Here is a 17095-nt window from a genome sequence, read left to right on the forward strand (position 1 = left end):
TGGTTATAGACCACAGGACTGCAGGAATGAGGGTCTCCCTCCTATATCACCACCACGGGGTGTTGGAAAAGAGCCTTCAGCCAGGTCTGGTTCCTCTGTTTAGACAACTGGCTCATTCAAACACACAGCCGCAGGCGGGGCTGCCAGGGTGGGGAGCCGCTGGGAGGGAGACAGCCAGTGGGTGGAGACAGACCGAGCGAGAAAGGACCCATACAGGAGGTGACAGTGCCTTCCTCTGTCCTCAACTGGTATGCAAAGTTGAGGTGAACGGAAAGTCCTTTCTTGATTAAACTCCAGCAAGACTCTTGGGTCCCCAAATGGAGACTTACGCCAGACCCCAAAGCCTGGACACCAGAAGAATGTCCTCTTGCCATTGTTGTACGTCTCTAGGCACTGTCATCAGTGAGCTGGGCACCTTTGAGCGACCCTTACACTGACTGAGCTGCTTCTAATTCCCCCTTCTCCCGATCCACTTGTGAGCTCTGGGCGTCTACCCAGCTCAAAGAGCCCCAATCCTCCCTTTTCCTCCTTCTGGAGCCCCAGGAAGCCCTGGCACCGCAGCTTACAGAGATCTGGGTGTGGGCCAGGCCTGGAGGGGTTCTGAGAACTCCAGCACTTGCTACAGATGAGCATCAAGGTTCTCAGTTGGGCAAGATTGGCCTTGGTGGGGCTCTAGGCTAAACAGGGTGGTGTGTGTGTGTGTGTGTGTGTGTGTGTGTGTGTGTGTGTGTGTGTGTGTGTGTGTGTGTGTGTGTGTGTGTGTGTGTGTGTGTGTGTGTGTGTGTGTGTGTGTGTGTGTGTGTGTGTGTAGAGAACAGGTCAGGCCACGCACCCATGATCAAGAACAATCCAGCCCAATGGTAGGCCCCTTGCCAATCGCCAGCTACTCTCCCTCAGGATCACCCCTCCATGGTGGCAGTGCCCAGGGCAATGGCTGGGAGGAGAGTCGTGTACTTACAGCACGCAGAGAGCATAGGCCCGGGGGATGGACTCGCTGGCCCGCACGAGGAAGCTGCCATCCTTGCCTGCCCTGGAGAGCAGTTCCTCTGCCTTGGAGCGGGTGATGTTGCCATGGTTCCAGCCAAGGACCATGATGGGCGTGGGCCTCTTGGGCCAGATGGACCACCACCCGTAAGCCCCTCACACCACCGAGGGCAGCGATGTGCCCCACGCCAGGCCCGCTGCCTGACCCCTCTCAGCTGCTTCTCAGCTGCTGCCACCAGCTTAACTGACTGACTTCCTGTTTCAGACGCTCAGGGAGGGAAAGGAAGCTGAGCTGCACAGAACTTCCTGATTACAGAAACCGGGGAGGGGGGCGGTGTCCCCACCTTCCCACCCGGCCCAGCCACTGTTGGCCGGGCCCTCCTGCTCACTCCTAGCCCTTGTCTTGTCTTCTTGTTCATTGCAGTCTCCAGAAGCTTCCAGCATCTACAGCAGTCCTGCCTGGCTCAAGGATTAGCCCTGAGTGGGTGAGGCAGAGATGGGTCAAAGAAAGTTGCCATCGGAGGCCTGGGTGGAGGCCCCCGTGAAACGGTCGTGCCCTGAGCCTTCTGGTCCACTTCCACAACTCAGCCTTCTGGTCCACTTCCACGACTCTGTGTCTTCATTCAGATTAAGGTCTGTCTCCAGAGCAGAGCATGATGGGATGCATCCAGACCCCACCATCGCTGTGTTGGGAGAGTTTTGTGGCTGCCCCCTCCTGACTATGCCAAGAGCCCGGGGACAGTTCTGTGACTCAGTTACGTGTCGCCTGGAACAGCCTGTCCTCCTTTCCTGTACCTGGCTGACCCACGCAGGGAGCCTGGACAGCTGGACACGTCCATCTCTCCTCAGCGCAGGCTGGGGCTTCCTCTGGGCCTCTCCTGGGCACACAGGAAACCAGCCTCAGGGAAGGACTCACGGACAAGTGAGCCACTCGATCAAGGACAAGGATTGTTCCAGAGTCCTGCGTTCCTGCGTTGTGACAGTCTCAAGCGACCGGTCAGACCTGGGCACATCTGTTCAGTGCACAAAGGCCACACGCAGAGTTCTGAGGGCTGCAGGGTGGACCCTGTCCCCTGGGACCCCGGAGCTGGCTATCCTTAGCCCTTGATCAGCCCTGGCCCGCGGCAGAAACCATGGCCCCAGGACGTGAGTGCAACCCCAGAGATAGACATCAGCTCCACTCCAGCCTGCGGAGCTCCAGCAAGCTTCTTATCTCTCTCAGCCTGGGTTTCCTCTTCTCTAACTCGAAAGATGTGGCTCTGGAGCAAACTCCAGTGTGTGGAGTTGTGCTGTGGTCACTCCGGAATAAACCCCTATGCCTCCACCCACAGCAGAGCGCCCTCCACGGGGGTCCCCTGGCCAGGCCCTGTGCCAGGCGTGGGGACAAGAATTGGGTCCCATATGTTGTCCTTCTCTAGCCAGCTGGCCCCCAAAAGGTAGCTCTGCAGGAAGCCCAGTGTGGAGGCCTCTCATGTCTGCCCCGTGCCTCGGTGTCCCTCTCCTGCCCCATTCCAGCCACCTGTCATGTGCCCCCTCCTCGTTCCCCACAGCTCTGCTGAGCCATTCACTGCCGTCAGCCGCAAAGCCTCCAGGGCCCATCAGCAGGCACCATTTGCAGTCTTCACCAGTTTTTAAGTTCTCTTGATTTAAATTGAGAGACACAGGGTCTTGCTCTGTTGCCCAGGCTGGCTTGGAACATGCTAGGTATTCCAGGCTGGCCTCAAACTTGCGATCTTCATGCCTGAGCCTCCTAAGTGCTTGGATTACAAGTGTGTGCTACTATGCCTGGTTTAATCCTGGTTCTTATGGCAAGATGCCTCATACAGAATCGTTCCCTTCACCCCCTGCCCTCAGCTTTCCACTGCTTCTTCCCTGCCCCCATTTCCACTCTCTTTACTTTCCAGCCCAGTGAGGTGGCCTGGCATGCACATAACACATGCATGATCCACGGGACAAAGGCTTCTGGGCCCTTTTTTTATGTCAGTCCTGGGGTTTGAACTCAGAGCCAGGGCATTGTCCCTGAATTTCTTTTGCTCAAGGCTAGTACTCTGCCATTTGAGTCACAGCACCACTTCTGGCTTTTTTCTGTGTATGTGATACCGAGGACTTGAACCCAGGCCTTCATGCATGCTAGGCAAGCACTCTACCACTAAGCCCCCTTCCCAGCCTGCTTCTGGGCCTTTTAAGGCCCATTGCTATGCTCACTTCCTACCCTACCCACGTGCCTGTGTCATGAACATGGGTGGCTTTCTTGTCTCCTGTTCCTACCTTCTACTTCCAGAAAACCCCCAACAGTGTTGCTCTAATGGAAGGTAAAGCCTAGGTCATGGGGGGGAGGGGAGGGAGAGGCAGAGCAGGATCCTTGTCTATTTCAATAATTTAATGGACATATGTTATAAAGTCCATGGAACCGTATGAGGTACAGTGACTGGGCAGCGAAGATCTATAGTAATGGCAGGCACGAGGTCAATCCACGCATGCTGGACATCCAGTCGGCCTGCACAGGGATCTCATGAGGTCTCTGCCCTGTCTTCTCCTTCTGGCTCAGCCGCCATGTCCTCATGGTTTTTTCGTCATCAAATGCACCGTCCTGGCTGGCTCTGTGTCCCTGCAGAGTTGAGGGCAGCAGGCTGGAAGCATTCACAACCCACGACTCTGCCGAGCCCACGGCCCTGAGATCACGTGGAGCCTTGCCCTCTGCACTTCTCTGCGCCATGAATTCACTGGTAGCTCCCACAACACCCTCCAAGGTTGCTCCTTCGCCTTGTTGACAGCCATTAAAGCGTATTCTACCTGGAGCAGGCAAGAAAAGGTGAATCATAATTTGTGAGCCTCTAATATTCAGTTTGTCACTGTGAACTATAGCGCTTGCACATAGAACACACGTTGTCCAGGCATAGTTGCTTGTTAGGCCTTATCACTGCATTCCTAGATTTCCACCTCATGTACCATGGCTGGCGGTTCACTGGCTTCCCACACAAGGGCAACCCCATTCTTCAGAAATGCTCATTCTGGACTTGGCATGACGTTAGGCCCCACAGGACAGGGTGCTGACTGGAACATCTGTGGCTATCTGACATCTGGAACCTTCACAGCGGGGAGAGGGGCGACCCGGAGCACAGAGGATGAAGGACACCCACCATCATCCCAGCCGCCCTCAGCGCTCAGCCCTGCTCAGGAGTGACCTGCTCCCCAGCTGCTCCCCAAGCGCCTTACTCCACCTCGCGGGATGATCTCATAGGGTGAGTGGGTCTCGGTGCTCCTGGAGGCAGCTGGGTAACTGCACATGTGGGGCAGAGATTTTGGAAAGCAGCTGAGAGGGAGAATAAGGTCAGGGCTCGTGTGGGCTCAGGGCTAGACCAAAGGGGACCCGCCCCATGGCACTGCCAGCCATGGTCCATCCCCAGCCCTGGAGGGAGATGGAAATTTCTTGGGAATCTGGGGTGGTCTGGCAGGCCTCAGTCATGGGCACTGGGCCACTTCTGAAAGCACCAGGCAAAACAGCCCAGAGCTGTGTTAAGAGTAAGTTTCCTTTGCAGGCTTTAAACACACCCCGTGTGAGTGTGTGTGTGTGTGTGTGTGTGTGTGTGTGTGTGTGTGTGTGTGTGTGTGTGTGTGTAGTACAGTCATGTACGCCTCAACAAGTTCCAGGGGGAAAAAAAGTACCATTAGGTGATTTTGTCACCTGGTTTTCTGGACAACAAACCTGAACACGTACCGCATACAATACGGCAGTGCACAGGCTGTGCAAAGGCCCCGGGCTGTTCACGGTGCCTGATTGTATAGGACTTCACTTTGCAGTCTGCCACATCTCCCCCAAAGCTGGACTGTAAGCCCAGTTTTAAGATCCTTACCTGGCCGTCCTGGAGCAAAACGGCCCTTCCAGGCGTGAATTCCAGAACCATCAGGTTTTGTTTCTGCTGGAGATGAACTGTGACACACGGACTCCACAGTTCCCTCCTGAGAGTTTCCAGGAATCCCTCAGCTACAGAAGTGACACCTGAAAACAGCGAGGAGCCATGTGAGAAGCCGATCAGCGGTCATACCGCAGCCCGAAGGGGGCTTCGTAGGCTTATAAGGGAGCTGGAAAGTGGTCCCAGGCTTTCCAATGGCACAGCACGATCGTCTCTCCCAGGAGGGGGCTGATGCTGGTGCAAACAACTGCACACAGTCCATGTGAACATGCGCAGCACAGAGCACCTCATAATGACCACAACTGCCCTACTGGTCTCTGCATTTGCTATCATTATTTTATTTGTTTTGTTTTGTTTTGTTTTGGTTGGTCTTGGGCTTGAACTCTGGGCCTGGACGCTGTCCCTGCGCTCTTCACCTCAAGGCCAGCGCTCTGCCGCTTAAACCACAGCACCACTTCCGGTTTTCTAGTGGTTTATTGGAGATAAGAGTCTCACGGACTTTCCTGCCCAGACTGGCTTTGAACCGTGATCCTCAGATCTCAGCCTCCTGAGTAGCTAGGATTATAGGAGTGAGCCACCGGCGCTTGGCTGCTATCATTATTTTATAGTGCATGCACTCTGCTTATAAAAACGGCCTCTCTTGCTGTCTCTCTGTTTTCTCTTTTCTCTGTCTCTTTATCTGCCTCTCTCTTTTTTCTTTTTTTCCCATTTTCTCTTTGTTCTCTCTCTCCTTCCTTCCTTCCCTTCTTCCTTCCTTCCTTCCTTCCTTCCTTCCATCCTTCCTTCCCTTCTTCCTTCCCTTCTTCCTTCCTTCCTTCCTTTCTTTCTTCCTTCCTTCCCTTCTTCCTTCCATCCTTCCTTCTCTTCTTCCTTCCTTCCTTCCTTCCCTTCTTCCTTCCTTCCTTCCTTCCTTCCTTCCTTCTCTTCAGCACTAGGGTTTAAACTCAGGGTCTTGCCCTTGCCAGGCAGGTGCTCTACACTTGAGCCATCCCTACGACCCTCAATCCTCCCACTTTTCTTCTCACTGCATCTCTTGGCTTCCTTATTTTCTCTTGTGTCGATTTAATCTCATATTGTTTTGTTCATCGTGGCTCTAGGACCCATAGGCTATTGCGCACAGTCTAGGTGTGTAACGGACCACATTCTATGCTCATGTAAGCATGTCCTATAACATTTACACAATGACAAATGCATACCCTCTCAGATAAGCAGCACGTGACTGCACACATAGATCTGATTGGCTCTGTTTCTCTGGATGATTCCAACTAATCAAATGACTGTGTGCTGGCCTGTGACACTGGGATGCTGCTCCCTAGCTGGTGTAATCAGGAGTGAATGTCCCTTTACCCAACACCTGAGAAAAACCTATCTTGCTCTGGAGAAGTGAGAGGTGTCGGTAATGATGCAGCGAGCCAGTGGCTAAGACCGCCCATCCCAGTGCAGGGAGTCCGGAGCAGGCATCAGCCTCTGCTTCCTGCTTCCTAACAGCAAGACGGTCCTTATGGAAACCCAGGCAGGACTGGGTGCCTTGCACTTGGCATCTGTTTGTCTTCCTCTTCCCCATTAGCCCCTCCCAACTCCAAGGCCACCATGAGGAGTAGGAGCAGAAGATGGGTCCCAGCCCCTGGTGACAAGCCCACACACTGACCCACCTGGAGATGTGGTGCCCAGCTTGCACACTGATGGAGATGGGGAACCCCGATTGCTGGTCAGGAAGGCAGGAGACCTCTCCTCCTCTGTTCCTCCATCCAGCTCTGTCTCTCCCTCTGTCCACACCCCCAGCATCCCTTCCCAGTTGTTTTTCCTGAGTTCTGTCAGGACACCTGGCTCTCCTGATGGTGCATCCATTTCCCCCCCCCCCCATTTCTGCCGCCAGCATCTGTGGAGCAGCCCTTCTGGATCCACTCAGGCACTGAGATAGATGGCCACCAGAGTCAGTCCGTGGAGTGACACTCTGGCCTTCCCCAGCCTTTCAGTGGGCCTCTGGGCCTTGGCTTCCAGGGCTTCTAGCACCAGGAAGTTGGGAGGTATGGGGGGGAGGGTGGGAAGGGGGTTTCTCAATTTGCCCAGTTTCCCCTCTATGCTTTGAAGAACTCTTTTCTGCAGAGCTGGAATTACACATGCAAGAGAAAGGCCAGGCTGCACCCCAGCTCTGACACTAACCTCAAGCATCTCCAAGGCTCAGTTTGTATCTGCCAAGAGGTGATAGAGGATGTGACCTTACATAATACCTAACAGGCCCCCATCAGGACCGGAGCCTTGCCGCTCCAGACCACCAGGGGGCGCCTTGAACTCTGGCCTCCATCTGTAAACAGAGGGCTTGTGTCATGTATGCACTCTATAACATCAAGAATACCAAGAGTCTGGCCATGAGCAGCTCTGCCCTGACACCAAAGATGCCAGAAAAGCCACTGGATTGAAACGGTGGCAAGAAGTAGAATCGAATGTGAGAGGAGCTAGCTGAGGGAGAGACAGAGCCACAACTTGTGTCAAGACATGGGGAAATACTTATAATACAATAACTAAATGCAAAAGGGAACCAATTTGAGACACATTATGATTCCAATTATGGAAAAAACCTCCATCCCAGAAAAATGCGATGAACAGAGTGAGTCAGGTGGATGGATTTCCTTTCCTGCCCACGTATTATTTTTATAATAATAAAGCTTTAAACAAAGGACAGTCCAGTTTGGGATGGTAGGTATTGAATTCTATTGCAAGGGCTTGGCTTTGTGTGGGTGACTGGTTGCACCCCAGAAAAACAATTCACCCAGTCCCGACAAATATCTCTTAAAATTCCTAAGGAAGAGGCTGATTTTTGGAAAAAGCTTTTGTGTGCGTGTGCTAGCTCAGGGCCTGGGCACTGTCCGTTAACTTTTTTGCTCAAGGCTGGCACTCTACTGCTTGAGTCACACCTCTACTGGCTGTTTGGTGTTTAACTGGAGATAAGAATCTTATGGGTTTTCCTGCCTGGGATGACTTTGAGCCCTGATCCTCAGATCTCAAACTTCTGAGTAGCTGATATTATAGGCAAGAGCCACCAAGCTGAAATCTTTCCTTTTCATCAGGAACCACTACATGCAGGCTATAGATTGCAGTGCAGAGCAAATACTCCTGGAAACCTATACTGTAGCTCCTTTTTTTCCATGGGCAACATTTTATGCGATGTCCTATAACTTTCTGTGAGTATACATTATTTTTCATTATTTATGTATTTTTGTCAGTCATGGGGCTTGAACTCTGGGCCTGGGCGCTGTCCCTCAGCTCTTCAGCTCAAGGCGAGCGCTCTACCACTAGAGCCACAGCGCCACTTCTGGTTTCCTAGTGATTAACTGGAGATAAGTGTTTCATGGACTTTCCTTCTCAAGCTGACTTTGAACCAGGATCCTCAGATCTCAGCTTCCTGAGTAGCTAGGATTACAGGTGTGAGCCACCAATGCCTGGCTACAACATTATTATTATTTTTTTTGCAAGCTCTGTCTTCCTTCCTTCACTTCCCTTCCTTAATTCCAATAAATGTATATACAATACCAGGATACCAAAATCAAACACAATAACAGAGGATATACCACAGGGGGAAGAACATACAAAAGAAACAAAAAAAATCACATAGTACATTAAAAACAACTTTCTCCTTTTCTCCCTGTTGGGCACCTTGCTTTTTTCACTTAATAATATTTATGAACATTTCACAAAGGTACTTTTATTTTTTTTTTGCCATCTTCTGCTTTCTTTTAGAGACACAGCCTATTTATTGTCTGCCATTACATAATGCACTTTTCCCACCTCCTATTGAGGAATGCTTAGGTTGTTTCCAGTTTCTAGTCAGTATTTCTGTAAGAAAAGTCCCTAGCCGAGAAGTGGGAGTCCAGGGCTGAGGACGTGTTTGAGTTTTGTCTAATTCCGCGCACTGTCTTTTGTGGTAGTTGCACCGTGTCCCCCTGTGGCGGCGCCTTGGCCTTCCCATTTCCTTAGACCTAGAGGACAATTAGGGAGCGTCCAACTTCAAGAGATGAATTGCTGCGCTACTTCGGATCTTGGCTGTGCTCTGAGGGTCACGTGTCAAAGACTCAATCTCGAGCCCACGGTACAGCGGGATGCGGCTGAGGTCCACTGGAAGGTAGTTAGGACATATGCATTTGGTGATATTGGGGCCCTCCCCTCTTTCATTCTCTCTTTGCTTCTAGAGAGAGAGGGGCAGGCTAGGGCCTTCCAGGCGAGGCCTCCTGAGTGAACAGATCTGCATCATTTTCTGTCTGGACGTGCTGTCATGACAAGCTCAAAGAATCAGGGTGAAGTGACTGTGAACTGAGGCTTCGAAGACCACGAGGCAGAACAGACCTTTCTTCCTTATACGCTGGTTATCACTGGCATTTCATCACACTGAAGGAAAGCTGACTAACATACCCACCTTATGAAACACTTGCTTTTCACTTTAAAAATTATTACCATAAAGGTGATATACGGGGGCGGGGGGGGGGAGGCGTTACAGTTACATAAGTCAGGTAAAGAGAACATTTCCTTTTTTTGCTTTTTTGTCTTGGTCATTGCGGGGCTTGAACTCAGGATCTGGACGCTATCCCTGAGCTCATTTGCCCAAGGCTAGTGCTCTACCACGTTGAGCCACAGCTCCACTTGCAGTTTTGAGTGGTTAATTGGAGATGAGTCTGGAGACTTTCTGCCCAGGCTGGCTTCAAACTGCGATTCTCAGACCTCAGCCTCCTGAGTAGTTAGGAGTACAGGTGTGAGCCCCTGGCGCTGGCTAAGGTGCATTGCTTGTTGGACAGTGTCACCCTTCCCTCACGCGCTCCCAGTTTTTCCCTCCTGTTCCCACCTACAAGTTGTATATAGTTCATTTTCCACAGAGTATCTGGTATCACTGCTGCGTTTGCTCAGCCTCTGCCCTTCCAGTTCTGTGCCCCCCTCACCCTCCCAAAGACAGATTAAATCAGCAAACGAGACAAAAAGAACAATGGAAATAACCTCTTGTTTCCATTTCCCGGAGTTTATTTTGATAAATATTATGTTATAGGATAGAAGCGCGTGGGCACCGCGCCTCTGTGTTCCTCTCCCATGGGGATCCTCCTTTGGCCTCACTGCGTGTGAATGCCGGAGTCCTGTAGAATATCAGGACCCAGTGTTGAAACCGATTTTTTACCAACAGGCCTGGAGGTGTTTCAAAAGAATTCTTGACTTCTACCACTTAGTATGTAGTGAAGAAAGAAGTCTGCCTTGCATTTCTGTTATGATTTGTATTTTTTAAGGAAATGCACATACCCGCTTTCTAGAAAGCGACCTGTGTGTGTCTCTTGCTCTGCACAAAAGAGATTGACCTGACATACTCTTGGAAGTGTTCACTCCATCTTTGTTTTCCTGAGCCCATAGCTGGCCTGTGAAGCAAGCAACATGCCAGGCTGCGGTGCAAACTTCTAGACACATCAGCTTTCTATCCTGAGACTCACCCAACTGGGGTCCTGAGCTTAGCCTGGGGCAGGGGTAAGGATGGGGGTGGGAGGTCATCTGCCAGGCTGCCACGCCCACGCCAGCGTCCCTCCTCCTACCTGCCCCACCTCCCACCTCCCTCCCTCCCCTGCACTTCCCAAGCGTGAATCACTACAACCTGCCTTGTTAGGCGCTTCCTTACCACCTTCCCTGCCAGCAGCCACTGGCTTTCCATGGTGCCTGCGTGCCACATCCTCCCGACTTCACGTTCCATTCCTCTTCACCTCCTCAGCCAGGATTCTCCTAAAACAGATGCCACCCCCCCACACACACACACTGTTGCTTCCAACTTGGTTCCCTCTGCCTGTCCTCCCCAGACTCACCCCTCCACTTCTCCTCTCCCTCCTCCCCCATGCGGCCCCAGCCTCCTGCTGGCTGGGTGCTAGGTTGGCCTGATTATATGCTGACCAGTTGATGAGCCCCACACACCCACACCAGGGCTGGTTCTCCGCTCCTCTGGCTGTTCCAATCTCGCAGGTTGCTGGAGACACACATCAGTCTGCCAGCTGCCAGCTCTCTCTGTGCCCCTCCACCCTGCACAGCCGGCAGAGCCTCTCACCCCGTGACGTGCAGGGTCCTCTGTGCCCCCTCTCACCCCCTAACACCTGGCAGGCAGTGGGCACCTGTCAACTCAGGCCACATAACAAATTCCACCGGCTGGGTGCCATTCATCTCCAACTGTTCCTGAGGCTGATCACCCAAGTTTGCTCGCCGCCTGGCTGGGACAGCTTCCCAGAGCTTCTTGCTTCCTGGAGATTGTCCGTCTCCCCTCTCCCCACTCCTTCCCCCATCCTAGATGCGGAATAAAAATTAAAAGCCAACCTGCGCAAGATCCTGAGGCTTGGCTGTAAATATGGAAGGCCTCCTCCCAGGCCCGCGAAGTAGAAACTTCTAGCTGGGCACTTGGGGGCACCTGCCTGTAATCTTAGCCGCTCAGAAGGCTGAGGTCTGGAAGGCCAGAGTTCAAAGCCAGAGTGGATTGATACTCCATTTCCAACCTAACCTGCAAAAAGCCAAAGTAGAGCAGTAGCTCAACCTTCAGCAAACAAGCTGAAGGCCCTGAGTTCAAACCTTGGGGCAGCCACAAGGGTAGAGAGAGGGAGGGGAGAGAAAGAGATAGGGAGGAAAGGAGAGAGGGAGAGAGAGAGAAAGGGAGAGAGGGAGAGGGGGAGAGAGAGAGACCCGCAGATGGTAGAGATGGAGCCTGGGCCCCACCGAGAGCCCAAAACTAGTCAAGACAGGAGTTCAGCTCTGCCCCTGCCTCTCCCTTCTTGCCAGATGTTGCCCTGTCTCCCCCCTTCACTGAAGGCCTTTCTGAATAAATTGTCCTCAGCCAGGGCCCCACCATTTCCCATGTGGCTGGGATTATTCTCTTCTACTGTGCCACCAACACCTCCAACCCCCCCCCCCCCGTGGTCTTCATCTCACCCATTGGTCACCAAGGGGACCCTGGCGGCCTCTCCCTCCCTCCCAACTCTTCCTGTCTCCTTCAGTCCTGAGCCTTCCTCTCTTACCATCCTATCCTGGATGCTGTGCTTGGCCTTTTCCTCAGCTATTTCCACTCTTGGAGGGATTCCGTCTCTAGCTGTGGCCTCTGAAGTGTTTGTTTTTTTTAACTTTTTATTTTATTTTTTGTCAGTTGTGCGGCTTGAACTCTGGGCCTGGGTGCTGCCCCCGAGCTCTTCAGCTCAAGATGAGCACTCTACTGTTGTAAGGTAAATCATCCCAGAAGCCACATCTTAATACTGGAGTCTTTATTATACAGTTAACAGGCTGCAGGCCGCTAGCTAGTTATTACAAAGGCCTGCAGCATGCAAATACTCATAACCCAGCTAGAAAACATGCTAAAGAGGAAAGCAATAACAAGAACAATACCAACAAGCCAATTCAGCTCCAATGGAGAGCTGAATGGGGACTCCATGATGACTGGAGACGAGACAGGAGACAGGACACAGGACACAATCACAGAGACACACGTGGCATGGAGTCCCGTGGCTAGGCTGGTCCCGGCCTAAACAGGTGGGCGCAGGGGGCAGATCCTCAGGAAATTCCCAGCCCCAGGCACTGGACTGACAGATTCAGTAACCTATCAGCCAAGTGCCTGCCCCTGCCTCCAGGGGTCAGAGCACGCCCACTATCGGGGAGGCAGGTGATGGGGTGGGGGTTCCTTCCCCCAGCACGAAGATAAGATGCCAGACCCTACCATCCACCATGTGGCCAATATGGCGCCGGCCAGACCTGGCCTCCTTCCAGTTTCTGGCCGTTTATTGGCGATAAGAGTCTGACTTTGAATCGTGATCCTCAGCTCTCAGCCTCCTGAGTAATTAGGATTACAGGTGTGAGCCACTAGCACCCAGCTGGGTTTTTGTTTTTATTTATTTATTCATTTATTCATTTATTTTGGGGTCCGGTCGTGGGGCCTGAACTCTGGGCCTGGGCGCTATCCCTCAGCTCTTCAGCTCCAGGCTAGCGCTCTACCACTTGAGCCACAGCGCCAATTCCGGCTTTTTTCTTTTTGCTTATGTGGTGCTGAGGAATCGAACCCAGGCCCTCGGGCATGCAAGGCAAGCGCTCTACACTGAGCCACCTTCCCAGCCCCTTTGTTTTGTTTTATTTTGCTGGTCCTGGGGCTTGAACTCAGGGCTTGGCTGCTGCCCTTATGCTATTTGGCTCAAGGCTCGTGCACTATCACTAGAGCTACAGCTCCACTTCTGGCTTTTTTGCTGGTTCATGGGAGACAAGAGTCTCACAGACCTTCCTGCCTGAGCTGGCCTTGGACTGTGGTCCTCAGATCTCAGCGCCATGAGTAGCTAGGGTTACAGGTGTGAGCCACAGGCGCTGAGCACAAGTTTTTAATCTAGTCTTGACTTCATTCTGGCACTCTCCACACTTCCTGCCGTCTCTGTGAATAATCCCATCGCTGCTGACATGTGCTCATCTCCCTTTCCCACCTTTACACCGAAAACTTGTTCCACATGCATCGCCCACTCAGATGACTGCCACCAAACAGCAATCTTCCAAGCTTAAAACCAAGCGAGATCCTCATCCCCGGCCCCTCCCTCACCACCCACATCCAGGGACCACTTCCTCCCCGGCAGTGATGCCGAGGGCCTGGCCTGCAGCCCTGGCCTGCCTCCCTTGTGTCACTGTCCCTGGGCTATTTCAAGAGGACCTTCCCTAGCTCTCCCGCCCCCAAGACTCCTTCCCACCCCACTCACAGCTCTCAACTCTGTTCTTTATCTTTCCAGAATGTAAATGTAAGGCAGCCACCTGGCCACGTCCAACTCCTGTTGGGTTTGCCCCCTGCAAGTCTTGGGGGAGCTCCTCCAGCTCCATGCCTTCTCAGCCTTTCCAGATCTACTCACCTCCCTCACACGCCCCGGCCTCCCATACTGCTGAGTCAGCACCTTACAGAGGTACTTGCTCACAGATTCAGTGGACTTGCTCACTTGATTCAGTGACTTCCAGAGATGGGGGAGGGATGAACCCCAGGCACGCAGGTGGGGGTGGGGCTGTTGGTTCCCTCCCACGTGGCACAGATTGCAGGAGTCTTTAGTGCGTGTCTGCTAGTTGGATTAACGGAGAGAGAAAATAAAGATCCTATGTAGTTAGTGGATTGGAATCTAGAGCCTCATGGAAAACCAAGCGGTCCGGATGTTAGGAAGCCACACTCAGAATAGTCTAGAAGAAGGGAAGTGCTCCACTCGACAGGGCCAGGTAACAGTCACCACCTGGGCAGCTTCTGGGCTCCTTGCACCAAGGGGAGGGCCTGGATGCCTCCACCCTGGAAGGTGAAGGAAGGAGAAAGAGGCGGAAGTCAGGGGCTGAGACTTGAACTTCTGGACTGTGGAACTTCCAGCCAGCTTCCCAGGCCTCAGTTTGAACACTTGACAAAGGCAGGTTATGCCCAGGACAGAAAAAAAAAAGCCTGGCGAGGCAATTCAGTCCAGGCAAAGCCCCCCAGCCGCCTAGAGGGTCCGCATCCTTCACCCTGGCCTTGAGCGGTGTTCAAGTGCCAGCCTCTAGACATCCCATTGCCAGTGGCAACTGCCCCAGGGAGACTTGCATGTGAACTTCGGGACTGACTGGATCTGGAAGGACAACCAATCAGAGCACAGAGAGCTTGTCTGTGCAGACACTGATTGGGTCTGGAGACTGACAAGGCCCACAGGCTGTCCAATGAGCTCTCTCCCTGAGACGCCTCACCAACCCCAGCACCATGCACCCTGGGAAAGCCTCTCCCTGCAAGAGCTGTGCTTATCTTTTTCTTCAATAAATCTTTGCCATTTCGCTTCCCCTTCCCCACCCATGGACCCATTCTTCAAGACTGTAGAGACAAAGGATGCAATCTAGGCGATGCAGTTTTTCAATATCATTTGGATACTGTGATTCTGATACTTTGCCTATTTGTCTATTCTAGGGGTGGTGGAGAGTAGGAAGGTTGGTGCCAGTCCTGGGGCTTGAACTCAAGGCCTAAATGCTGTTCCCTAAGTTTTGTTGGCTCAAGACTAGTACTCTATTACTTGAGCCACAGATCCACTTCTGGCTTTCTGCTGGTTAACTGGAGATCAGAGGTTTATGGACTTCACTGCCAGGCTGGCTTCAGACCATGACCCTCAGATCTCAGCCTCCCGAGTAGCTAGGATTACAAGCATGATCCAGCCATGCCCAGTTATACCTCTGCTGTTTTTTTCTGGATTATAAAGAAGAGATCACTAACCATGGATTAGGAATGAAAGAATGCAGTCAATATTTCTGGGAACTCAGATGTTCAGAAGTATTTTAAAATGTCCATTGCAGGTTACTTTTTAAACTCATAATGGGGAGCTATGCTTTATATTCACAAAGAACACATCTCAAGAGATCTAATGTGTATCTTTTCCTCCAAATGATTCTTTTACTGCCAAATGATTCCACTTATAGAAACAAATAATCCCAAGTAAAGACCAGGATTTACTCACAAAGATGTTTCAACCTTAGTGTTATTTAGAACAGAAAAACACTAAACATTGAATGGTTAAGTAATTCATGGTGTGACATATTACCTTCTGTGGGCAGATCACATGGAGAAAATGAGGAAAGAAAGCTCTTTCCCACTTCAATTTTGCAGCATGCTTATTAATTGATTAATTGATTGATTGTGCTAGTATTGAGGCTTGAGCTCAGGACCCGGGTGCTATCCCTTTGTGTGTGTGTGTGTGTGTGTGTGTGTGTGTGTGTGTGTGTGTGTGTGTGTGTGTGTGTGTGTGTGTGTGTGTGTGTGTGTGTGTGTTCTGGTACCGGTGCTTGGTCACAGGGCCTGGGGCTTTGTTTCCGAGCTTTTTTTGCTTCAAGACTACCATTCTACCACTTGAACCACAGCTTGACTTCTGGCTTTTTGGTGTTTGGAGATGAGCATTTCACTTTCCTGCCTGGGCTGGCTTTGAACTGCAATCCTCAGATCTCAGCCTCCTGAGTAGATAAGATTGCAGGTCTGAGGCACAGGTATCCAGTTTGTCCCTTAGCTTTTTCACTCAAAGCTAGCCTCTACCACTTGAGCCACAGTTCCATTTCTGTTTCTGTTGTTATTTTTGATAGCTAATTGGAGATAAGAGCCTTATAGACTTTTTTGCTCAGGTTGTCTTGAAACCATAATCCTCAGATCTCAGCCTCCTAACTAGCTGGGATTACAGGCATGAGCTACCAGTACCTGGTACAGGCTGATCTTAGATTGGGAGGTGAAGGAAATACTACAGGTGAAAGACCAGAAGAAAGCATGGGCAGTGAGATTCTGGGTGATATTTTTTCCCCTAATTCTTTATACCTCCAAATGTTTGGCACTTTTCCCTTTGAAATCCTTTCTAGAAGCTGCATAAAAATGGAACTTGAAAAAGTGATTTCTTGCCAAAAGTACAGTCAGCTTTCTCACCTCTTTCTTCTTGGAGCAGCGCTTTTAAATCCTGGCTCCCTTCCTGCCATCACTGGGGTGAGCTGTGGGTGGTCGGCTGGGTGCTGCACTGAGTTTTCAGGACGCAGGGCAGGGCCTCTGAGCACTGCCTCCAGCTCTGTCTCCTTCAGTCACTGCTTCCTTAGACTGTCGACATGAGAGGGCAAATCTGTACCTTAGGTCTTTAGTTTTGTTTTTGGTGTGGAATGAGACTTCAACTCAGGGCCTGGCTGACCTCCATCCCTTAGAGCTTTTTGCTCAAGGCTGGCAGGCTGCAACTTGAGCCACAGCCCCATTTCTGGCTTTTTGCTGTTAATTGGAGGGAAGAGGCTCAGACTTTTCTACCTGGGTTGGCTTTGAACTGCAGTCCTCAGATCTCTGCCTCCTGAGTTTCTCAGATTTCTGATGGGAGCCACCAGCACCCGGCATGTATTTCAATTCTTGATACCGTTTGTGTCCACAGAGCAGGGCTGACAGCCAAGCCACCGTCACCGCCTCCTCTGGTAAGGAGATGGCGGAAGGGCAGAGTGACCTGTGGCTCGGAACTACAGGACATTTTCAGGAAGGGCTGAGTACAAGAATCCAGCCTGGGGTCTGTTTAGAAGGCACGATTTCATGGCGTGAATCAACGAGAAGAGTGATCACTGAGAGAGGAGAGGCCAGGGGCAGGAACTCTTTTTTCATGAGAGTATGTCAGTGTGCACCAGTGTGCACGTGCATGTATGTGCAAACAGCATGCATGTGTGATGAGTGTGAGCACACACTTGTG

The 17095-nt window shown here is 51.7% G+C and overlaps 1 protein-coding gene across 2 annotated transcripts in view; it reads right to left on the reverse strand.

The window, feature by feature from the left end:
• Inpp5d (inositol polyphosphate-5-phosphatase D) overlaps positions 1–1202 on the reverse strand; it is a 113062-nt gene extending 111860 nt beyond the window's left edge. Inside the window, exon 1 of one of the 2 annotated variants that reach the window (XM_070014580.1) lies at positions 959–1202. In XM_070014580.1, coding sequence (XP_069870681.1) covers positions 959–1092 — 134 coding nt within the window. In that variant the 5' untranslated portion in view covers positions 1093–1202. The remainder of the gene's footprint in view (positions 1–958) is intronic. The other variant, XM_070014634.1, reaches the window with a different exon arrangement.
• Positions 1203–17095: the final 15893 nt, after the last annotated feature.

This window comes from Dipodomys merriami, unplaced genomic scaffold (assembly GCF_024711535.1).
Source record: "Dipodomys merriami isolate MVZ:Mamm:240054 unplaced genomic scaffold, mDipMer1.0.p SCAF_1, whole genome shotgun sequence".
Lineage (NCBI taxonomy): Eukaryota > Metazoa > Chordata > Mammalia > Rodentia > Heteromyidae > Dipodomys > Dipodomys merriami.